Raw genomic sequence first — 25,942 nt, forward strand, 5'->3', positions numbered from 1 at the left:
GTACAGATGGGGTCTAGGTATGAAAAAGCATGCTCAGAGTCAAGGTTCAATAAAGACAACTAGACTGACTCTAGTTAGCTGCTAAGTAGATTAACTGTCTTATGACCAAATTAGTTGGATTTCAAACTGTAGAATTTTCTAAATGAAATCTGAATAGTCTTATGCTGGCAGAATGAAGGCAAACCATCTCCTGAAGTATTTAAGCTATTGAAAGAGGGCAAAGCCATTCTTTTCACGGTTTTTAAAGTTCTTTCACTATTTGGTTCCTTTGCTAGGTGTCTCCTGGTTGATAGCTGGAGTCCTCAAGCAACATGCCAGAGCAGAGCAATGATTACCGGGTGGCAGTTTTTGGGGCAGGAGGTGTTGGCAAGAGCTCCCTGGTCTTGAGATTTGTGAAAGGCACATTCCGGGAGAGCTACATCCCAACCGTGGAAGACACCTACCGGCAGGTAATCAGCTGTGACAAGAGCATCTGTACACTCCAGATCACTGACACCACTGGCAGCCACCAGTTCCCTGCCATGCAGCGGCTGTCCATCTCCAAGGGGCATGCCTTCATCCTGGTGTACTCCATCACCAGCCGGCAGTCCCTGGAGGAGCTCAAGCCCATCTATGAGCAGATCTGCGAGATCAAAGGGGATGTGGAGAGCATCCCCATCATGCTGGTGGGGAACAAGTGTGACGAGAGCCCCAGCCGCGAGGTGCAGAGCAGCGAGGCAGAGGCCTTGGCCCGCACATGGAAGTGTGCCTTCATGGAGACCTCGGCCAAGCTCAACCACAACGTCAAGGAGCTCTTTCAGGAGCTGCTCAACCTGGAGAAACGCAGGACCGTGAGCCTCCAGATCGACGGCAAAAAGAGCAAGCAGCAGAAAAGGAAAGAGAAGCTCAAGGGCAAGTGTGTGGTCATGTGAAAGCCCTCCCTGCGGAAGTGCCATCCGGTCCTTGCTCCCCTCCCCCACGTGAAACCCCCTGTCGTCAGGGCAGCATGTACGATGCCCACCTGTTGAACATTGCATTTGGCTGTGACACACCCTCAAGGGGCATATTCCATACCACCACGAATAAGAAACCCTCTCTGGAGTTGCAGAATCTACCCGGCAGTTACAGTGAAAATCCACAGTCCAGCATCCCAGGGAACTGAGAGAGAGCCAGCCACTTCTGAGCAGGCTTTTGTCCTTCTGAGGTTAGGGGACTCATCCCCATAGGAAAAGCTGAGGGGTTTAAGTGTGTGCTAGCTCAGAGCTAAGGGCGCCATCACAACAGTAGGCATTGCTCTCTGCTCAGAAGCCAGTAACATCTTTAGGGGGAGGAACTGGCAGAGAAGGTAAGAAGACCAGTTGGTCCAATGTGGACCACCCTGGTCCCCTTCCATATTTTTAACCAAATTAAAGATAAAATACAGCCTCTCCCAAAGGATGTTTACTCTCCAATCATTCCCATCTGTAGCTACCACCTGTAGACCTAGTTAGCAAGTGCCATGTGAACCTATTAGTGTTTAATTTCACATACAAAGCTGAGTTCACCAATAGCTGCTGTGTCGTAAGTTCTTCAGTTTCTGAGTAAGGATATCGTAACATTATTAAAATATTGCAATAATGTTCCTGTGTGTTATACTTTGACAGTTTTAGAAATGGAAAGTACTTCTTTCCTTTATCTGTGAGGGCTATCACTTATTCCAGCCCTCAGATTTTAAATAAAATGACTATTTTTAGACTCCTCCTCCCCCAAGATGATTGTTTTCTTCACTTAAATAACTTGATGTGTACCCAGCTGGGAAACAGCCAACAAAGGCCATCTGATGACCAGAAGCACATCCCTTTTTTTCTAAATGACATGAACATGTATGTGACACTTTGCACCTTAATGAAACACTTCGAAATAGAAGTTGTTCACTGTGTTTTTCATGATCTATCTATATAGGAAGTATAATCCTGAAAAATTCATTAAATTAATAGCAAATGTTCTTCCGTGTTCCAAGAACTGTTCAATCCAGTATTTACCCTAGAAACAGAAATCTCCTCTTAATGATTGTGTATGCATCCCTAATCCTTCAAATCAAATTATAGCCACTGCTGCTTCCTGCTGTGGCTTGGGAGGTGATGGTGGCTGTGGACAGGCTGGCTGATCTGTTGTGAGCAGAGTCTGCTCAGTTCAAGCACTCCACCATCCAAGAGTATGGCTGGGCTCTGATTCTTAAAAATTCCCACTGACAGAGCCTGTGAGTTCTTCTGTTTCACTTGACAGAATAAACACATGCTGTTCCCAACTGCTGGCTTGTTCATCCTTTCAGCAATCTGTCCTCTTGCCTGCTACACAAGCAGAGGAAGCTGCAGAACCTGGCAGGTGTGTAGAGAAGGGGCTTCCTGGGTGTTGGCAGAAGCACCCATACCATGTAGAGCTCCCAGGGCAGGGATGCTGTGCACAGTGACCTCTGTACCTGTTCTTCCTTTCCTGCAGTGGCCATATGGACATCTCTGTCCTCCAAAGCACACTTTTGTTCTCAGCATATCCTACCTTCCTGTAGACCTAGTTCAATTCCCTTGTGTGGTCTCGTCCTCTCTGCTCTACCAGTAACTCACCCTGGTGATGCATTTAGTGTGTGGGAGGTGACTTTGAGAAACATTTGGCTCCATGATCTTACATCAACTTGGTTCTCTAGAACAAAATCCTCCTGTCTTTACCTGGGGAAACAGTCACACTGAGAAGGAAGGGAGTGGCCTGGGAGCCAGCAGAGAACACAGCATTTGGGCTCCTTCTAGTCCCCCTTTAAATTCCTCATATAGCTTCCTCTGTTCCCAATACACAATGAGATCTAGATGTCAGATGTTGTATAACATCTGTTTTTCAACTTGCCCATACAGCTTTTTGTATTTCTCTTTTTAGAGAAAGATTATCACCTTGTCACTTGAGTGTAGGAGAAGTGGAAGGAGTAACAGAGTTTCATGGCCTAGTGAGAGATGGTATAGATTTGATTGGGTTCTTTTGATCCTTTAAGGTCATTTTCTACATTTTAAAGTTTTTAGGTCAGCCTGAGAAGCTTGGAGTTATTGACAATTTGAGCTCCTTTTGGACACGTCTGCTCCTTTGTATTTCACCTGTGAGTTTAGTAGGATAGGGAGGCTGGTGAAGCCTACATCCTGGGGCTTCATTCTGAGGTCATTTTCTATAAACTGCTTCACTGACTCTTGGCTTGATGATTGGTACCACTGTACCTGTTGGTTTTCAACACTAGTTTGATACCACCCCAAATATGGAGTTGTGGTTCTTGAAAACATCCTACATTTCACATGGGCACAGAAGTCTTTGGCCCAGCCCCACTATGTCATAAAACTCAAAATATTGCTTGGAAGATGGCACTCTGGGATTAGGCATGGGGCTCCATGAGTTCCCTTTTGTCCCCACTGGTCCCCTCTCCATCCAGTGACAAGCCATGGGCACGCATACAATGCAGCAGGACCAACATAAGAGCAATATCGAATTGTTCATTATATCTAAAATTATATATATTATATAATTTATCTTCCTGCATTTTTGAAGTATAAAGTAGTAAATTGTACATATCTGTAAGCTAGTATATTTGTTTCACTGTTTGTAATAAATGCTCGTTCTTTGTAGAACAAAAATGTATTAAATATTTTACAAATTGCTCTGTGATACTTTCTTTTTCCTCAAAATTTATAATGAGTTGCTCTCACATAAGCTCTCTGGAAATACCCATAACTAATGGGACACTTGTAAATCCTTGAAGACACATCCTGGAATTCAGTAGCCCACAAAGACAGTATGTAAGCAAAGTATTTGCAGAGCATGACTTTTATATGTGTGAAATATCAACGTGTATATTTATATTTAAGGTACATGTATTGTTACAATGCCATTCTCTATTATATTTTATTTACTCTGCAGTTATAAAAATCATCTTGCATACAAGTTTGTAGTTGCAGTGATGTTCTGAAAATTATGGAACATATTACAATAAAGCTTAGTTATGACTGGAAGGTGGTGATGTTTCTTATCCTTAAGGTTGTCGCTGGTCTGTGACAGTCTTGACCCAGATCTCGTGTAACTGTAGTTCTGTGCCTATTACCATCATAGTGGACCTCAGGGTCTGTGCAAATCTCAGGTGGTGTCCTGTGAAATTTTCCTCGCTAGTCCATGTCATTGGTGGGAATGAAGCAGATGTTCCAGACAGGGAAAAGTGAGAGTGAAGGGGCAGGGGTAGGACATACTTGGCTCAAAACAGTATTCCCCACGATTACTGTATTCATTTCTGTATTCCCCACATTAAATGAGGTTATTAAAAGCCCCTGGGCACAGTTTGTGCTTGGTCTTTATTCCTTTTTCTCCACACTGACTATGAAATAAACCCCCATTTTGGTACTAGGAAAAACAGATCAGAAACCACAAACGAAATCCTCACTCTGTAGCTGACTGGCTAAGTGACTTCGGTCAGGACATTAACCTCCTTGTGCTTCTGCAAAAAGGGAATTATTGCCATCGGTGGTAGGGTGGGAGGTCCTGAGGATTAACCTGATGACACATATGAAGCTCTGGGAGTTGCCTTGTCACCTACTGAGCAGTCAGTGGAAATAAAACCCACTGACTGGGTGGAATTCTACGTGGAAGGCCTTGCAGTGTGAAAATCAATCCGTGCAAATACAAAAGCCACCTGAAGTTTCCATTTCTTCACATCTCTTTGCCAGCTTTGTGGTCCTGCTGTCTGTATGCTATCCCCCCTTTGGTCTCTGGCCCCTTCCTATTCCTTGCCCCTATCCCCTATGGCTATTGCTACATCATTCAGGGTTTCCCATTTATGGAGGCAATTACAATTAGTACATCCCATTAGGCTCCATTTAAAGGTATTTTGACCCAGGCATGGTGGCTCACATAGGATTGTGAGTTCAAGGCCAGTCTGAACTACATAGCCAGATCCTGTCTCTAAGGAAAAAATATAAATAAAAAATAAAGGCCACTGGGTTCGTATCAGGCTTTAATGTGCAAATGAAACTCCACAGGGTCTCGAGATTCAGAAGCATAGTGACTGTGGCAGCAGGCAGGTGGGGCTTGGGTTCTGCATTTTTGGTGGGCTCCCCGGTGCTTCTTGTGGATTGTTGCACAGACAGCACTTTGAGGATCAAGACTGTAGTCTGCTTCTCCAATTTTGCTGCAAGTTGGAATGACATGGAGGAGTTTTGAAAATTACTGATACCATGATCGGACTCCAGAAATTATGATTTAGTAACTTTAATATGTGGCTTTGGCTCCAGGGTATTGGAAAGGTTACGGGTAACTGTGGTATCAAATAAAGAACCACAGCTGTTTGTCGGGTTTAATTGGACACCCCTGCTGGGGTGGAGGTAGGGGGTCACTTGTCGAATCAATTCTCCCTCAGTGAATGTTTTCCAGTTAGAAAATTGGAGGTATTTGTTGAGTCACCTCTACTACAGCATGAAGCAAGGTGAGCACCAAGGGGAAACTGTAACCCAGGCACAGACCTCACACCCACCTACACCATCTGGGGGAATGACATCAGCGTGAGGGGTGAGGGAACCTCATTGATCTTGCGTCTGAGCCTCAGCAGCTGTCCGAAGCACCTGGCCCAATTCCGAGATGGCGCATACTCCATTCTTGGCAACTCCTCAAGTTCCTTTGGTGACTGGGAATACTGATGGCCCTGTGTAAGTCCTGCCTTGGCTTTGCAGACTTGCTGTTGCCCTGGATACCACGATTGCATGGTCAGTGGCCAGAGTGCTTACAGCAGCACTCAGTGGAAACTGTGTGGTTGTTTTCATGTAACCAGGGCCTGACTCTGCTCGGCCTCACATTCAGCCATGAACTCTTATACATTTATATTTTCACACATTCAGATTCTTCTCATTCACTTTTTCATCTCCACTGACCTTTGCTTACAGAAAAGGCTTTTACCATCCTGGTCTGATGACCACAAAGAGGCAGGCCTCTACTGCAGACATTTTAATGCAACTTTTATCATTACAGTGACCAGAGTTGTCATTATAACTGTTGTGAGACTCCTCATTGTCTCTCTGCCTCAAGCAAATATGGAAGGGGTTGCTTATTAGTAGAAAAACAAAGGAACACACTATTTTCCAGGGGAACTTCTACAGGGAGGTAGATTCTTAGTAGGCTTAGGATGAACAGTGTGAAGTTTCTTTGTCAAGGGCAACAAAGAGCTACAAAGTAAAAGCGAAACATCTTGTGTATTGTCCAGAAGTCCAGATCATACTTTTTGCAGTCTGTTTCATAACAAATACACATTAGCTTTCAAGAAGTAACCCTCAAAGTGCTCATTATCACTTAGCCTGCCTTCGCATGAACTTACAGGCTCAACAAGAGTTATAAAACAACCCCCAAAGTTAAATGCAACATCGCACCCCAATACCCCGTCACTACTGTGGGACATATACCAGGTTCCCAGAGGGAGTAGGGAAATGGGCATTTTGAGTATAAAAGCAGCCACACACAGTTATACAGCGGGTGTGTCTTGCTTATACTGTTTGCTCTACTTGGAAGTCTCACCTCCCTGTCTTCCTGGCCCATCCCTGCCTATTAAAATCTTTTTCTATATTGAAGTTTTCCTCAAATGACCTCCTCTAGGAAGCTTTCTCTAGTCATTTAAGTCAGAAGAATTCTCTCTCTCCTTCTTCAAAATTCCTCTTGATTCCTGTTTAGCTGACTTTTATAGCTTTTATAGTATGTTTCATTATGCAGAAGTTATTTGTTTTCATATATACTACTGATTTGTTTCCTACTGTTTAACCTAAATTCATCATTGAACCCTCTCAACAAGCTGAGCTATACTCTGGGCCAGCAGGTGTTCCATGAACGCTTATTAGATGAAACACCAGATCCCACCTATGACTCACTGTGGAAGTCTGTACAGTTCCTCGTATTCCTTTTCTTCTACCTTCCGGTGCTGAGTAGGATGGCACTTCCTGGCACCCTCGTCTGCTGGCACCTGGTTACTTCTTTGCAAGGAGCAGTGAGAGAAACAGATCCCTGTGGACATTAGGCTAGAGCATCTCACGGTCAGTGGGAGGTCCTCCAGCGCTTTCTGTTTCTCAAACAAGAATAGGCAATATTCCAGAGATAGGCTGCTCTCTTGACCTGGTTTTCAGAGTGAGGGCAAGGCTGTGATGGGAGCAGAACTGCCTTCTGACTTAATGACAGCTATAGAGCCAAGTAAGAAATAAATTTTTGCTGCTGTTTTAAGCCATTGGGATCTGGGTTGTTTTGTTATGGTGCATACTCCAGCCTAACTTGACTAATACATCAACTCAGATTTATGTTCTTAAAGTTTGCATTTTCTTCTTGTCAATCTTTGTCCTTTTAAAATTCAAATAACAAATGAATATATAAAATGTATGCGATATAAATAAGCACAGTGTTATAAAGGCTAAAGAGACATGTAGTGCTTTTTAAATCCTCTTTGACAGATTATGTAAAAAAAAAAAAAATCATGCCAGGTTGGCTCACACCTATAATCCCAGCATTTGACAGACTGAGGCAGGAAGGTTAAGCGTTCAAGGGCAGCCTGGGTTGCATAGCAAGACCCTGTTTAAAAACAAAACAGAAAAGAACAAAACAAAACAAGTCATCCTCAAATTTAATCTTTCTTTTTTTTTTTCAGTGCTTGGGTTGGAATCTAGGGCTTTTCACGTGCTAGGGAAGAGCTCTTCCACTGAGCTGTATCCCCAGCCCCCAATTAATACCAACTGAAAATGAATTAGACTACAGAGATTATGCAAGAAAGTGAGTCAACTGGATGAAAAGTATCAAGCGTTCTGTCAGTGTGGTGCAAGATGCTGGCCAATCCAACAGTCTGAGAACTGTTTCACAGTTTCCATGGAAAAGGCAATGAGACAGGTTTGTTTTTTTTCTATTGATTTTGCAAAGGTAAACTCTAAACCTCCTTGACTTCCACAGAAATCCCATTGAGTTGCTAATCTCATTGTGTTCTCAGCAGGAGCTCCCGAGCTTGTGGGTCTTTCCCTATGCCATTAGGGTGCTCGACTGATGTCCTGCCTTTCATCTTGATGGTGTATCTTCATGTTTGTTGCACATACTTTCGGATTTGTTGTTACATCTTTTTCCTGTATATGATGAGTCATGCTTCAATGTAGCATAAAGCATGCAATGTAGCACAGAGCAAAAACAGCAGAAGAATACTAAATGTGTATAGGGGTTGGACGAGGTGCTTATGCCTATAATCCTAGCTACTGAGGAAGGAAGGGGAGAGATTGGGAAGAATTGCAGTTCAAGGTTAGTCAAAAAGTTCTTGAGACCCCATCTCAATCAATAAAAAGTTGGGCATTGTGGTACATACCTGCCATCCCAACTATGTAGGAAGCATAAATGGGAGGACTGCAGTCCAGGCTGGCCAGGGCAAAAATGTGAGACCCTATATGAAAAATAACTAAAGCATAAGAGGGCTAGAGTGTGGCTCAAGTGATAGATGCCTGACTAGCAAGCTTGAGGACCTGAATACCATTTAAAAAAAAAAAGGGCATAAGGGATAAGACAAAAATAATAAAAAATTTTGGGTCTGGATATTATGAACACTGTGTTTTTTTAAAAAATAAGTCTCTTAACTCATCTAACTTCCACAAGCATTGGTATACCAACCACAATCTTATTTTTTAAGAGAACAAATGCAAAACAGTGCTTTCAGGTGTGAAATTTAAGTTACTGTGAAAGGAAGGAAAGAAACCAGTATTGTTTGTAGCAGAAAGAGACCCAAGTCATAAGATCTCAGAGAGGCCTGTAAAAGCAGACTCAAAGTTTATCACCACATTCTCAGAGAGAAAGAGCAAGTGGTGCTAGGTTAGTGTTGGCTCTCACACGGTATTTAGGAGACACCGGGTGGAGGAGAAGTGAGAGATGCTCACTCTGTTCACTGGCTTTGCCTCCTGCCCAGATCAGCTCAGAGAATCCATGCCCTGCAGGTGTCATTGCTACTTGAGTAATTCGTGACTACTTTTACAGGAGATGTGGCCTGCAGAAAGTGCCCTGGGTCAGTGCTGGTAGGGACTAGCAATGACTGCCATGAAAAGGACAGGTGTTACACAATGGGAAGTCACACACTGCCTTATTCTCCAGAGCAGCTGGTGGTTAACTGCATGCCTTTGATTCTTGATTTAGGGGTGAAGGAAATGGTGACCACTAGGAGTGGAATCAGATCATGACTGCCAGATTTTGTCAGTCCTGTTCAACTACAGAAAAGGGGAAGGAAGGAATTTTCAGCCCTGACTATACTGACCTGACCACGGAGTGCCTGTGCCAAGTTTATGACATTAAAGATGAGTTATACTATTTTCTTGGTCTTCCTGATCACGTGAGTAATAGGATCAAGTGATATATTTCTAGGACACATTAAGTGAACTCATCACTTCAAGCCAAAATATTGTGCTTTTCTTTTTTTTTTTTTACAATAAGAATAATGCATTATCTGTGATTAAGTTTGGCTGAACACAATAGAAAAATCTCAAATCATAGTTATTAAAACAAAATACTTTCAATCTTTGTCACTTGAAAGGAATTCACTGCTTTATGAAACACCAACTATCCATATTAATTAGATGATTCAGCACCTCTTCTAGAATGCAGGTGAGGGGTCACATGATGCCTGCAGCAACTCAAGACACCAAGTGCTCTGCAGGCTGACAGCGAGAGCACGGACCCCAAGGAAAGCACACACAGTCCTCAGCACTCCTGTGAGTACTGGAAGCACCAAGTAGACTCTGCTTACAAGGCCACTGCTGGAGGCCAAAGAGACGCAGACCAGGTTTGGTCTTTCCATCTGGAGATGTAGACATTGGAGATTTTATTAAGAAGGGGGAAATGAGTATTGACATTTACTGGCTATTTTTTAAAAAAAATAGGTGGTGCCAACAGATGCCAACCTCTGAAAAGCCAGTTTGTTATTCAAGTTGCTAAGGGAAAGGGGCTTGAAAGTCAAAACCTTGCAAGGCCACACCAGGAAGCACCAGGGTGGAAAGGAGGCAGAGAAAAGTGGGCAGGGATGTGGGCAAGAGCCTTTCTTGTGGTTTCTTTAAAAAAAATATTAATAGTCTAAGTTAATTGTACAAAGGGGTTTCATTGTGATTTTTTTATACATACATATAATGTGCTTTGGTCAAATTCACCCCTTCTAGTACCCTTTCTTAACCTCACTCCTGCCTACCTTTTGAGCAGTTTTAGTGGGCTTCATTATGCTTTTTGCACATCTATATGTAATGGACTTCAGTCATATTCACCCACCCCACCACCTTCTCCTTTCTCCTTCCCCTCTTTGACTCCTCCCCCACAACATTCCAGATTTTACTTGTCATCTTGTATTATTATTATTTGAGGTCTATATTCTAGGAGCAAGGCAAAAAAGGCAGGGTGGGCAGGTTAGGACTGTCTGTCTTGAATAATTTCACTCCCAGAGTGAGGGCCTGTCTTCACTTGTCTGGTACCTCGCCAGGGAGTGATTTGGACAGGGGCCAGTGGCCTGGAATGCAGGAACGTGGTAGAGGAGGGGGCAGGTGGGCTCGGGATTGGTTGGTTTACATGTGAAGGGTGTGCCCCACCGGGGGTCCTGTCCTGTCTTTAAAAACTGGCAAATCCTGGGGAGACACTGTCCCTCAAGAGTCAGCAACTTGAAATTATATCAGAAATATACAAAAAGAGCCAGGCGCCAGTTGTCATATCTGTAATCCTAGCTACTCAGGAGGCAGAGATCAGGAGGATCATGGTTCAAAGCCAGCCCCAAGCAAATAGTTCATGAGACCCTAGACCTATCTGGAAAAAAAAAAAACCATCACAAAAAAGGGCTGGAGGAGTGGCTCAAGTGGTAAGAGTGCCTGCTTTGCAAGCATGAGGCCCTGAGTTCAAACTGCCATGCCACAAAAAAAAAAAAAGAAGCAAAAAAGAAAAGAAATACAGAAAACAAAAAGGATGACTTACATGCTGTCAGTGTCCATCATGCTAGGACAGCAATATATGATGAGAAGGGAAGTGGCACAATCAATGAGAAATAAAGCAATGTCATAGTATACATAGTTTAAAACCATATCTGAATGCTGAAAAAAAGAGCACGAAGAAACACTTCTTAAAGCCAAATGCAATGGGTAAAGATTAAGACTTCACTTGCTTCATTCTTTCCATTGGAGCTTGAGAACTTGTGACTCACTTGTATTTCAGTCTCCTTGGCCATCACTAGGTCAAACACTGAGAACTGTCCACTGAGAAGCCCCTACCCCTTTCTGGGACCAATTTCAGTCTTAGTGTCCAGAATAATCAAATTCCTAGATAGGGTTTTCTGATTTTGGAAGATACAGATGACTAATAAAAGACAGTGACTGTGTAACAAATGATGTCTGCCGAGTTTGTGAAATAATAGGGAGACACTGGGTCCTAGAAAAAGCTGTTTCCTCCACACACATGGATTTCCTTGTGGGATCAGATCAGGTGTAGTGTGTCAAGCAATATTATCGCTTGATCACAGGACAACCAAGACCCCAGTCCTCTGCTTTAAGGCCTTTAACTGTCCAGACAGTTGTCTGCCCAGTGTGGAGGACAGTGGCTCATATCCACACTCAGGGATGCTTACTTTCTAGGCCCCTTTGGCTGTCCCCTGGTCTCTGGGAGGCAGGAGTGCTCCTGGTCACAGGAGTCCATTGTGCCTATTTTCCCCACTCTGAGGCCAGGTGGGAATATTTACAGTATAATCAGGCCTCTCCTTTCCTTTCCAATTGTTGAACGGTTGCCAGATCACCTCCTCTAAAGCTCTGTCCTCTGCATCCTTCCTCTCCATGTTCATTGTTATCCACCCTCATCCCCTCTCACCAGGAAGCTTCCTTACTGTCTCCTGACTTGCCAGTTACCAGGCTATTGTTAAATTCATCATTAGTTATTATAGTCCAAGAGTTTAAAAATTATGCAGTTGTGAGCCATGCAAGGACATTTTAGTCAAGCAGACCATGTGTGTGATGGTGGAACTGGAAAGTTCCTGTTGCACAGTGATGTGGTAAGCAACATGGCATCACAGGGTAGCCCATATCCAGCAGACTCTCATGCAGCAGTTGCATAAAAGTGCAGCACCTACATTTGTGTACAGCACATTTAATGATGATGGTAAATGACTAAGTTGCTGGTATTTGCTAGACTCCTCTTCTATTCAAGTTCAAGCAGTCTTTATTGCTGCTCTTCTTATTGTTGGTTTATAGTGCACTTCTACTTATAAAAATAAGGTTTACTGTAGCCAGGCTGAGGCCTCAGACATCTCAATGTTTGCTGTGTCTCTTGATTGCTTCATTTTCTCTGGCTTTTGATGTAATCTCATGATGGTTTGCTCACTCTGGCCCTAGGAGCAATAGGCTGTAGGTTTGTGTAAGCGTACTCTGTGATGTTAAACAATGATGACGATTGCCTGATAACATGTTTTTCAGAAGGTAATCTACTGTTAAGCGATACATGACTCTAATCTTGAGTACTAGTGACAGTGATGAAGAGTCATGTAACATTTTGAAAACATTTTTGAAAGCATTAAAATATATCAAATATTTCATAACCCAGTTGATCCAATATTGCACATTAGTCCTATCTGAAACTTATATGAAATGTAAAGGAAATACTCTTTGTCCTTTGTAGCCTTAATTGGTAGACAACTGGAAAAAACATAAAAGTCTGGCAGGATCGAGCATTGTATGCCACTGGATGACAAGAAGTGATTTGCAGAACAGTCACCCTGAGGCATTGGTGGTGACTTAATTATCAAAGAAAATTTAAATTGGGTTCATGAAGTCAAGAAAGTGTGTTTTATATACTTTGGGACAATGTGTTTTAATGGAAAAGTTTTTCTGGTTAGTGTTCAATTAAGCCAGAAAATTAAATTACCTGGAAATACTCAATTAATTGATGATTCCTCTTAATTGAGATTATTTTTCAATCACATTTAAAACAAAGAGTTTTGAGTCTTTAGAGTGGGGCTATGGGTTTCTGCTGTAGATGGGGTATGTTTTTCAAGTACGGAGGAAATAATATCAAAGACTTCCAGAGCTGTGACTGGAACAGATCAATCAATACTCAGCAGCTGTTATCTATGAATTATGAAAGCATCTTTCAGGATGAGATGAGAGCACAAATAGGGAAAAAAACTTGTCACAGTGCTGTCACATAGCAAGCTCTCAGTACCCCACAGCGCTGCTTCAATCACTAAATCTCTATTTCCCTTCTGACTGTAAGACTAGGCATTCTACTAACGAATGAAGACTAATTTGAAACATGTGGTCTGGGATTGCTCTGCCAGAATCTTCCTTTCTTAGGATCACATTTTTACCGCCTCTTTCCACATGCTTTCAAAACCTGTGTTGCTTTGGTTCACACACAACCCAAAATAGCTGCTCTCAGGAAGTGAAAAACAGACAGTTGGAAACTAGCCATTTTTACCTTCTTTTTAAAGATCCTGTATTCTGGGTTCTCTGAGGAGAGGATCTATGATGGGCTCTTGCTCCTGGTTCCTAGGCAGACCTGGTAGTTTCTCCTGAAGTCAGTTGTTCTCCTGTTCCTGCTGCCAGGCTGATCAGGGCCAGAGGCCACCTTGCTGGGGCTAGGTCTTCATAAAGGTCTTACCCTGTCTGTGAAGCACCAGCAGAGGGTGGTGATGGGTTATGGGTACCTCCTCCGGAAGGTCTGTGCTCAGTTGCATATAACAGCAACCCAAAGACAACGGCTTGGCTGAGATTTTCCACTTGGGTTATAAGGAAGTTTTAAGGCAGCACCCATGGTGCTGGGGGCTTCTTAACTCTTTTCCACCTTGGGTACTTGCAAAGACAGTCACCATAACACCAGGAGCAGGGCCACATTCTAGGCAGTCTTCAGGGGAAAGGCAAGGTAAGAAGAGAGGATGTCAGCCAAGTCAGCCTTCCTATACAAGAGCTTTCTAGAAGCCCTACCCAGTAACCTGCACTTACATTTCTCTGCTCAGCATTGTCTAATACTGTCTGCAGGGAAGGGACTGTGTCACTTGTAGAGTTGGGCACATTGTCACCTTTGATGAAATTGGCATTCTGAAGCACAGGACAGGAGGACATTGTCTGTGAAACAATCTGTGCAGAATGACCACCCCCGCACACACTACACACAGGTTCTACACCTTGGAATCTTCACAAATGTTTTTCATCTGTACTGAACATTCATAGATTTTTCTTCTTGTCATTATTCTACACATGGCACAGCATAACATCTGTGCACATACCATTTACATTATATCAGTGCTAAAATGCATCTAGAAATGATTGGAAGGATACCAGAGGACTGTGTGAGTTGTGCACAAGGCTACCCAATTTTGGATAAGGGACTTGACTATACACAGATTTTGGTATCTGCAAGGGGTCCCGGCATGAACCCCTCAATATGGAGGGATGACTGTAATTTAATTACCTCTCAAATATAATGGAACAGCTGGGGCAACTAGGAGGTGGTGTCATAGAAGACACATTTACTTCCCAGCCCGGTCTGTAGCTGTGTGTCAGACCATCTCCATTCACCCTTCAAGAAGCCCCCATCCTACTCTAGAAAGGGTTTGACTCTGAACTTTACTCCTTCCTCTCTCACCCTCAGCAGTTGCCCAAGCCTCAGTCACTCCCTCAAGTGATGGATGAACAGATAACAGGAAAGAAAGAGACTGCAAACTTCTGGTTGGAGTACCATACTGTGTGTAACTTAAAGATGCTTAACCTGTACCAGTGCAGGAGTTCATTGACTTCTTAAGCTTGTGGCTTATCTGCAACTTAAAAACAAAATGTCACAGCAGTTTCAAATAAAACTAAGCAATCAAATTTTTATCAAATTACTATAATAAGTATGATGGGAAACAGATTTTTTTTTCCCTCCAATGACTGCTGTTAGTTGAATAGGGCTGCAATGGCTCCCACTCTGCAATTGAGCAGTGTCTGTGGTGGATTATGCTCTGTACTGGTTTGAATTTATTATCACGTTGCTCTTTGAACTCATTACAAAAGTCATTATTTCACAACACACAGATAGCATTTGGCCTCCATTCCTTTCTCGATAATATAAATACAGTGAATTCACCTTGGCACCTGGAAGTGGAGCTTCCAGGTGGGACAACCTGTCATGTGACCTTCCTCCTGTTGCCACTGTTAGCTTTCTATTCCCCCTTCACCTTCCCAAAAAATTTTGCTCTTAGGTACTTCCTGAAATAAGATACTTCCTCAGTAATACCAACAGTTTGTGTGAAACCCTTCAGGAAGTGAGGGAAAAAGGAAGAAGCGGACGCTCTCATCCAGGGCCCAGTGTAAGGAGAGCTCAGAGAGCCCAGCTGGTTGGAAAACCTGACCTTAGGCAATGGGCTTATCACTGCCTTTGCAAAAGTACATTTTTATTATTTTTTCTATATAACGTTACACCAGAATTTTTTGGCTCAATGTCCCTGAGAAACTCATCACGACACAGCATCTCAGTATCCTGTAGGGGCTGAGGATCTACATCAAAAAGCAATGGAGTGAGGCAGGAGAAATGTAAGTGGTGTTGCAAAATCACCTGTATTTGTTTTGATCAAGCTGTAGTGATTACGACAGGACATTCCCCTTTCATCCCAGGAAGAAATAGAATTAGAAATACTTGAGGGTCACCACACCCATGTGTGCCCCAAGCTACCAGGCTCTCACTGTCCACCTCATTTACCTGGGATAGGGAGTTGCTCTCACCTTGGATGCTACCTGGATGAATTTCCTCTTCTGCCCACCCCCCATTCTGCCCATTGAACAAAATAACTTTATCTAGTGACAGCAAATAATTCTGTAAATAAGTGTGAAAACAGTTTTGAACTTCTCAACTGTATCAGTCAGGTAGGCTATGTTATGTGGTGATAACAAATATGCCCAGAATCTCAGTGCCTTGAAACAACAAAAGCTTTATTTCCCATCCTGCTACTTGTCCTCTGTGCCCTAGCTTGGACGTTCCTTCCCATAGAAGTTGGGAAGTCAATGCAGTCATTATTCTCTGGAATGAAACATACATTATTTCTGCCAACAACTCATTGGTCAGAATTAGTCATGTGTGCACTCAATTTGAAAAGACCCAGAAATACAATTCTACCATGTTCTTAGAGGGAGGAAGCCATTGAGGAGTGAGGTGGTGAACAGCACTGATAGCCATTGATCCAGCATTCTAGAGGGGGATGAGGGACTCCAGTAAAAGGGAAAGAGGGGGATTTGTTAAGAGATTGATTCATATGATCACAGAGATTCCATGATGGCCAACAGCAGCTGGAGAGCCAGAGAAAATGGTAGCAATTGCTCAGTTCAAGAATCTAGGCACCTCAGAACCAGGGAGACCAGTGGCACAACCTCCAGTCTGAGACTGACTGAGGCTAGGAGCCTCTGAGGCTGCTGGGGTAAGTCTCAGAGTCCAAAGGTTGAAGAACATGCAGCCTGATTTCAAGGGCAGCAGCAACAAGACATATACATGAAGGAGGAAGAACCAGAGAGAGATTTGGTTTCTTCTTATGACTGTAAACCATCTGGGCTTCCAGCTGATTGGATGACATCACTCACATTGGGGGAAGATCTGCACGCGATTTGCTGACACACACTGATCTTATCTGAAAATGCCTTCATGGACACACCCAGAAGTGTGCTCTACCAATTCTAAGCATCTCTCAACCCAGTCAGATTGGTACTTCCCCCCAGATAACCATCACAACTGGAACCTGGACTTGATCTTTCTATTATAAGAGTCTATCCACCTGCAATTCTTAATTCTATGTGTATGTACTTTGTAAGTGCAAACATAAAGAAGGATGCAAAAATCTCTATACTTAGAGTAGGAAATTTGACCATGTGCAGGGTGAGAAGGGTAGTGTCTGCATGGCCAATAATTCCTGCCATTTTGGAGTATTGACCAGTGATTTTATTCAATTTGTTTTTAATATTGTGCAATAGACACCTGACTACAGATTTAGACAAGATAACAGAGTCAAAATCTCATCAGAGAAGCTTGTTGAAGGAGGTCCTGTTGGGCAGGATTTTGAAGGCATGAAGATCCCTATGAGGTAGACATGGGAAAAATACTTTAATTTCCTGTCAATAAAAACCCAGGGAAGAGGTGAGAAAGGTGCGGTAGGTGGTTTTAAGGAGGCCCTAGGCAAAAGCCAATACTGGAGTAGCATCCAAGGGTAGAGACCAACATTCTAGACACTGAAACTTGTTGCCCTGGCATTAGATGGCAGAAGTTGGGGCTGTTTTTAAAAAGAAGAAATCTAGATTGTATGAAGGAAGAGATACACCCAACCTTCATATTGTCTAATTCTACAAGGAAATGTAATTAGATGGCATTTAAAATTTTGTACATAATATCTGTTTCATTATGCAGTATCAAGAGAAAAATATAAATGTACTTAGAAGCCATGGATACCCTGTCAAAATCTTTCAGTGCTTGTATGTCTGTATTTTCCTTCCTCGAAACAAAAACAAATAAAACATGGGAAGTAGAAATGAGATTTTAACAAAAGCACAGTACCAGTGATACATTATGTTGTATATATTCTTTCTGCGCAAGCTCCATTTCCATTGGAAATAGTACCCAGGCTTCTACGTCTACACAAGCTTCCTCAAATGGAAGAACAGGTAAATAGGTACAACAAAATTCCAGGGTGATCTGCTCAGTGGGCGAGATTACAGGATAAGCTGCTACTGCCATGAGCTTGTGACTGTATGGGTTCTGTGCGTGCTAGCTCCTATGGCATGGGGTGAACAAATGTGATGGGAATTGATGAATTCAATGTGAACTGTGACATGAAGCAAAAGTAATATGTCAACATGAGCTATAGTAGCTGGGAAACTTCAGTGACAAGTGAAAATGCCTTTCACTTTAGTAAGAAATGGATTTTTCCTTTTATATTACACAGAATGCATTTCTATGCTTTCTATTTCAAAGTTAGGAGTAAATAAAAAAAAGAATTAATGAACAGGAATCTACAAGCAAAATAGAAATCTCAAAATAAAAGTAGCAGGAGGTATTGTTTACAAACTTCAAATCTTCACCAGATTCTATGGATCTAGGTTAAAAATGGGAAGCCCATGGGTTTCTGTCCCATTTGGTACTCAGCTCAGTGGAGGACCTGCCTCCTAGGAACATACCAGGCAGTTATGCTCTCTGAAACAATCACAAGATGGAGACTGCACTGTGATCAGAGGGAAAAGGAAGGAGCCAGGAGGGACCATGGCCCTGAGGCATAAGCAGGATCTAAAGATTATAAAGATTAAGCATTCTATTTTTCTTCTTTCTCCCTGTAAATATTTTCATAAGAATTGGGAAACTCATTTGCCAACTATGGTAGGCTGACTATGGTCCCCCAAAGATTTCTACACCCTAATCTCTGAACCTGAGAATGTGTTAGTTTATATCATAAAAGGGACTTTGTAGATGTCGCTAAGTTAAAAACATAGAGACAGGGAGATGATCATGGAGTATCCAGGTAGATGCAGGGCAATTATGAGAGTCCTTAGAACAGGAAGAAAAGAGGGCCACAAACAGAGAGAAGAGCTTATGAGGAAAGGGCCAGGAGCCAAGAGATACAGACAGCTAAGGAAAGCAGGAAAAAATAAGAAAATAGATCCTTCCCTAGAGTCTCCAGAAGGAGCACAGCTCTGACAACACCTTGGTTTTAGCCAATAAAACCCATTTTGAACTTCTGACTTCCAGAACTGGAGGATGATAAAGTTTAATGTAAAACCAGTAAAATCTGGGTCCATAGGAAATTAATACACTGACTTACTTACTTTGAAAAATTTCAAGCTTTCTGATTCTTTACAAGAGTATTGTGATACACACTCACGTGCCCTTCTCGTGGATTAGCCATTGCTGGATTTGGCTCCCTTCAAAACTGTGGGCTTTTTGCTGAACAATCTCTGTATGAGTTGTGACATCATCATATCGCTCCCAAAAATTTCAGCATGAAATTTTTAGTTTACAGTATGTTGTCTACTGTAAAGAATAAACTGATCATGTGAATTCAGGTAATTTAACATTAATGCCATATTTTGACCTAACAGAGTTCATGTTCAGATTTCTTCATTTACGCCAATTGTGTCACTTCTTGCTGTGTTTTTTTTCCTAATGAAAGATATAACCAAGGATCTCACATTGCAGATGTGAGATGTCTATTTGTCAGATGTCTATTTGTCACTTAAATCTGAGCAGTGCCAACCACCCATCCACCCCATTTATGATACTGCTAATTGTGCAGAATCTTGGCTAGTTGTTTTATAGACTATCTCTCAATTTAGAATTGGATTGTTTCTTCATGACTAGATTCATGACAAATATTTTCAGAAGGCTTATTACATAGTCATATAAATTTTTCAGTGGCCATATTAGGACCAGACCTTCTTCACCTTGCAGGTGGCTTACTGAAAACTCCCCACCTGACCCCAAAGACTGACAAAGAGCCAGTTGTTAATCTTTACATCTGGGTGGGTGCCAAGGACAGTTGAGCAGAGAAGTAACCTAATCACAACTTATCTTCCTTGGTTGCCCCAAAACAGCATACCTTAGTGACCCACAAGAAAATGTTACCATCCAGTGACCTTTCAGGTACTTTTCCACCAGCTCCCCCTGTAACTTCCCCAAACCTGGATGAGGCAGGGGCTCTAGCTCTCTTGCTGGAGACCCCCTCAGCAGGCTCTTTTTCTAGAATAAAGCCTGTGCTGATGTCGAGCCATCTCCCAGTCTCCTGCCTATCCTTCCCTGCCTCTCTTCAGTCTAATAGTACGTGACTTAGTGTTTGGTATACAGTTCTATGAATTTGAACACATCTCCCCGACAATCAGTATATAGAATAGTTCTGTCTCCCAAAAGACTACTGAGCCTGATTGCAGGCCACCCCCATAATCCTCAAGCATATTGAATTTGGAGAAGTGCTAGTTTAGAGAAAATATTTGCAAATTTCCTGGCACAGAGCAGACCATTAGTGAATCATGCTGGTTAAATTACTCTCTTCCTCTCGTTATTAGGTTTCTTGGATCATATATTCATGTTGTATTATGTGAGAAAGGTCATCCATTACAGTTTCAGTAAAGCAAGTCACACACCAGTCAGAGCAAGACACATCTTATTTTAATCGCTGCTAACTATCTCACTTTAGTAGCTATTAAGCCAGCCCCTCTCCAGTCTGGTAACTTCAGGAAACTCCCATGAGTTGAGATCCACACACCCATGCAAACATTCATGTATTAATGAAGATTGCTAGAAATAGGTGTTTGGTTTTCCTTACTGTGAGGATGATGCTATGAAAATTAACTCCCCAACTGAGCCTATACCAAGGAGAACTTTCTACTGGGTGGGGTTCTCTGTGCCCTGCTGTCATCAGTCCTCCCGTGCTGATAAAGAAGACAGTGCAGCATGGTCTTCAGGGGAGAGCTGGTTTGGATAGGTAATGGTGCATGCTGCTGGTCTTTCAAAACATACCCAAAGTCCAGTGTACTTAAGAAACCTCAATCTTTTCTGAATTTCACTCAATTAGAAGAAGACCATACGTCCATGTCTTGAGATGCCAGGTGCCAGTGGCTCACGCCAGTAATCCTAGCTACTCAAGAGGCAGAGATCAGGAGGATCGTGGTTGAATCCAGCCTGGGCAAATAGTTCATGAGACCCTATCTCAAGAAAATCCATCATAAAAGAAGGGCTGACAGAGTGGCTCAAGTAGTAGAGTACCTGCCTAGCAAGCATGAGGCCCTGAAAAAAACCTAGGGAATATAGGATATATGGTCACTCTAGTGTATGTGGATGATCAATTTCAAGATCATTTTCACATGTCATATTAATGCTCAGATGTACTACAGGTTCACAGCCATCAAATTTCAGCTGTCAGTTTGCCCTCAAAAATTCTACAATTCTTGGTGATCAGGCAAAACTAATATTATTAGATGTATTGCAGTGTGGAAGATAGTCATGGTGTCTCCGAGGAGGGAAGGAAGGGGAAAACGCCAACAGGGATTTAGAAACTGAGGTAGGTGATTTAAAGACAGAATTTTAGCACCTAGAAGAATGAAATCTTATCATTTGCAGGTAAATGGATGGAACTGGAGAACATTCTGAGCGAGGTCAGCCAGGCTCAGAAGACCAAAAATCGTATGTTCTCCCTTATATGTGGACTTTAGATCTAGAGCAAATGCAGCAATGTGGTTGGACTTGGATCACAAGAAAAGGGGAGAGCACATACGGGAGATATAGGAATAGGTAAAAAACCCAAAACAAGAAAGCGTTTGATGCCCCCACTTCAGAGGAACTAATACGGAAACCTTAAAGCGACAGAGGTTATCATGAAAAGGAGATCAGGAACCAATGTAAAGATCAGTTAGAGTTGAATCAACATGGGTTGTAACACATGGGTACACGAAAGCAATAGTAGGAATCTCTCTGTATAGCTGTCCTTAACTCAGTTAGCAAAAATGCTTTGTCTTCCTTATTAGGCTTGTGTCTTTTTTTCAACAAAATTAGTGATAAAAGCAGAACAGGACCTGCCTGGAACTGAGGTGGGGAGGGGGGAAAGGGTGAGGGAGAGGGGCAGGGTGGAGAAAGGACCCAAACAATATATGCACATGTGAGTAAATGAATAAAAATAAATAAATAAAGACAGTATTTTAAAAGGAGAACTTTGGGGTTGGATGGAGGTGTGGACTAAATGTGAGTTGGTGTGTCTGGTGAGCTGAGGGACCCAAAGAGAGCATTACCAGTATAAGATGTTGATCTTGACAGTGAATTCTTTAGCAATCGCTTCGCCATTTTATTTTTTAAGCAGTATTTTCTGTTATATAGTTCTTTTCTGGTTCCTAAGTAAAGTCTCTTTTTTTAAATTATCATATCATTGTTGTGTTCAGGGTACATTGTGACACGAGTTCTTATAGTATATCAGAGTTAAATTCACCCCTCCATCATTCTCCTTTATCCCCCCCATTCTTGGAATAGTTTCAACAGGTCTCATTTTTCCATTTCATATATGACTACATAATATTTCTACCATCTTCACCCTCCTACACCCTTTCTTTATACCCTCCCCCCTCCCACTGGTGCCAACTCCCAGACAGGACCTGTTTTACCATCTTGTTCTCTGTTTTGAAACAAAAATGTTTTTTGTTTATATAAAATAGCTATACAGAGAGTTTCATTGTGACATTTCCATTGTATATATGTATTATAACCCTAATGTAATGTAAAACGTAACATATTTCTATGTTACTGTTGCCTAATGCTAGTACTGTTTAGCTCAGAAATGGGAAAATGTCTCTGTCCAATAGGGGGACAAGAAGATAGGTTTGTCCTGAAATTGCATAGGGACAGGAATATGGGTGTTGTTGATTCCAACAGTGGCTGGCACCCTGTCATCATGAATCAGTGTGGAGCAGTCCTGGGCTGCTGTGACACCTGAGATCTGAGAGTGACAGGGTACTGTCCTGTTCTCTACCCCACTGAGATGACACGTGTACATGTGTCAGAAGTGCTGGTCGGGTGAGGGGGCATGCTGGGGCATCCATCTTCATGCCTCCTCCAGCCTCTTCCATCTGTGCTTTGGTTTTGTGGTTTTGCAGGGCTGATTGGATGGCTTTGCAAAAATCAGAAGTGAAAACACATCACAGTGGGGAATTGCTGCTTAGAACGGAAAATAAAAAATATTTTATGAGTATCAAAAATCAGCTATTAGAATCAAGACAGTATTTTTCATAAATTGCTCAGGGGCACTGACTACAGTGGTTTTCCCATTCTGAGTCCCAGGAAGTGCTCATTGATTGTCGGAAGAGAAACACATGCACATCCTCAGAGACCCTGCCTGCTGCTGCTGCTCTGTGGGTGAGCCCTGCTGTCAGGAAGCTCAGTTTACTGCACTGGGCACACTCACACCCTCACAGACGCTCATCCCCTGTGGAGGCCATTCCTGGACCACACTGATGGTAGAAAGCACACAAAACCATCTTTCTCTGTAGACCAGAAAGACGTGACATGACAGGGAATAGTGGAGTGCTGAGGACTTGTAAATGACTTTGTCATTCAGGAATTAAGTTCCTAGCACCCAAAGGGCTATTTTGCCTAATTGGTGGCTATGAGGAACAAATTTTAGAAATACAACTGATTCCAAACCAGAGCTAAGTAGAATAGTTTAGAATTATCTTCTGTATACATGACCCCTGGGGCTAAGTCATGTCTTCATTTAAGGTCTAACCCAGCACTGAGCTCAGTACCATGGCACCTAAGTGCTAACCAACAAAGACTGGTTGAATTCATTATTAAATAACTACTCATGAATAAAGAATTATACAGGTTACATTTGTAAAAGTCCTTCAAATTGGTTGCCTTTTATTAAAGATGTATTTAAGTTATAAACATAATGCATATTTATCATCACAAATTACAACAGAATAGATGATATCAACACCAATTTTCTCCCACCCACCTTTTCAATTCTTTGCAATTTGGTCTATATTGTTTTAAACTTAAAATGGATATATATACATATATATATATGTATATATATATATTCTCAACCTTTATTTTTCTCTAATCTGATAGGAAAAATGGACTTCAATTCATTAAAATCTTAATTTACCTTTTTGTAATTTAATAGAGAACTTTGGTCAGCTAGTATATTTCATTTTATAATATTAGTTTATATTTCTAAGAAGTTAAGAATCATTTTATTATTTTGCATTATAATATTGAGGTATTTTATTTGTCTTTATAATCGTTTTGTGTCATTGAGTGATGTTTTAGAAACAACATTTTAATGTTTTTCACCCATTAGGGAGAAAAAGAAAGGAAATTCTGAGTTTACAGTATTGACTGGGGGTAATGACAGTCTTTAAGGATGCTATTGAGCTCGTGAAGGACCTCAAAGAAGTGTTTGTCACTGCTGTGACTTGAACAAGGAACTCTCAAGGCTTGGATTTACACTGTTTTAAAAGGGCAAGTTCTCCAAAAAACAAACACAAAAACATAAAAATGGCAAGTTCAGTCCCCTCTTACCCTTCCACCTTTTGCCATGTGATAACTCAGCAAGGAAACCCTTACCAGATGCTGAATTCTTGACTTCAGATTTCTTAGTCTTTGGAACTATGAGCCAATAAATTTCTGTTCATTTTAAATTATCCAGCCTCTGGTATTCTGCTACAGTGGCAAAATCAGACTGAGACTCTCACAGGTTGATTTCTTCAAAATGTCCTTTCTGCTAAGCAATAGTTGGCAGCTCTACAATGATTCCCAATGACCCCCACATCAAGTGTTCTTATCCTGTGTAATCAACTTCTCTCTGGTCAGGAATGGACCGACTGACTTGCTGCTAACAGACAGACCATAGGAAAATTAATGGATGTTGCTTCTGAGAATTATTATGGAAGGTTCTAACTCTCTTTCTTTTTCTCTCTCTCTCTCTCTCTCTGGCTTTTCTCACTTGCTGACACTGATGAACCCAGGTTGCCATGAGTGACTGTCCCATGGACAAACCCACATGACAAGGAACTCAGGGATGCTTCTAGAAAAAGTCATGTGATAAAATAATATCCTTAATCCAACAGTCTGCAAGAAATAATTCAGCCAGCAGCCATGCTAGTGACTTTGGAAACAGAGCTCGAAATGATAACCCCAGGTAACATTTTGAAGGCAGCTTTGGGAACTTCGTGAGGAGCCCTGAACCAGAGCTGAGTCCTGGTTAAGCTTCTGAACCTCAGAGAGTGGGAGACTCTAAAGTTATTTTATTCTACTCAATTTTGTAGTACTTGGCTCTGCAGCAACAGATAACTAAACACTGGTGAATTGTTAACTGACCTCATGTTTTGCAACGTGTACATCTATTTTCAGTTCACGTGTACTCTTTCTAAACAATGCAGTTGTTTTTCCTTTCGAAAATGGAACATCTTATTTAGGTATGATGATATTTTTAGTGCATGGACAATAACATAAATGCAAAAGTATTTCTTTGTGTTTTGTAGCCTTATTGAGGAGTATACAATTACTAGCCTTGGAGACAGGTCTGTTGATTTGCCTCTATAATTCTGAGAACATTTGGTCCTGGTTATGCTAATTCAGACTAACATGGTTCAAATCTACATGGTGTACTCATGAGGGGAGCCTTAAAGATGGGGTCTAAGATACATCCGCCTTGCATGGGTAATTTAATTACTCCAAACTACACACGATGGATGGTGGAAAATTTGTGAGTCTGAAATGGTAGAAGGACACTCCATAGATGCTCTAGGTTCTAGAACAAGAAGCAGAAAAAAAGAGAGGGAGAGTTGAGGCAATGAAATGGACTCTAAAGAAAACCTCTTCAGAATTGTTTTGGTCCTGGCTGGTTGCTGTTTAGAGGATCGTGTCAGCTGGGCACAGTGACTTTGCACTTTGTGCTGAGGTCTTGAATTTACAGATCTTTGACCAACTTCTCAAATCAGTTTAGCCCCGCTAACTGAGCCATTCTCTTGAATATCCAATTGCCACCTACAGCAAAATCCCATTTACAAACAGAAGGCTACATAATTTGAGAGTGTTCCCCAAAACTTAAGTGAATTCCTCTTAAAGAGCATAACTGCCTTGGATGTTGCACTATAGCCACTGAACCCCATGAAAGCTCTATGGCAGGTATTGTTAAACAACAACAACAACAACAAACTCTATCAATTTATTACTTACCATTAAATTTGATTCCTACAGAGTATATGTTCCTTCAGGGAATACAAAAAATTATGTTCTAATTAAAGTATGATCATCCACCAAGGGCAGCAGAGTGAGGAAAACACTGCCTCTCACCCTCACCATAGCTGAATCCATGTGAAAGTATGATATGCTCTCACTCTCCCCCAGTCATCTACATGTGGTATTTTGATGGAAATATAAGACTTTTGTCAAGTTATTTCAAGTTAAAGAAAAG

The 25,942-nt window shown here is 41.9% G+C and overlaps 1 protein-coding gene across 2 annotated transcripts in view; it reads left to right on the forward strand.

The window, feature by feature from the left end:
• Positions 1-3,998, forward strand: part of Diras2 (DIRAS family GTPase 2) — a 29,299-nt gene extending 25,301 nt beyond the window's left edge. For both annotated transcript variants that reach the window (XM_074052374.1, XM_074052375.1), the window contains exon 2: positions 276-3,998. In XM_074052374.1, the coding sequence (XP_073908475.1) occupies positions 312-911 (600 nt within the window). In that variant the 5' untranslated portion in view covers positions 276-311 and the 3' untranslated portion in view covers positions 912-3,998. The remainder of the gene's footprint in view (positions 1-275) is intronic.
• Positions 3,999-25,942: the final 21,944 nt, after the last annotated feature.

The sequence above is a fragment of the Castor canadensis genome, chromosome 13, assembly GCF_047511655.1.
Source record: "Castor canadensis chromosome 13, mCasCan1.hap1v2, whole genome shotgun sequence".
Lineage (NCBI taxonomy): Eukaryota > Metazoa > Chordata > Mammalia > Rodentia > Castoridae > Castor > Castor canadensis.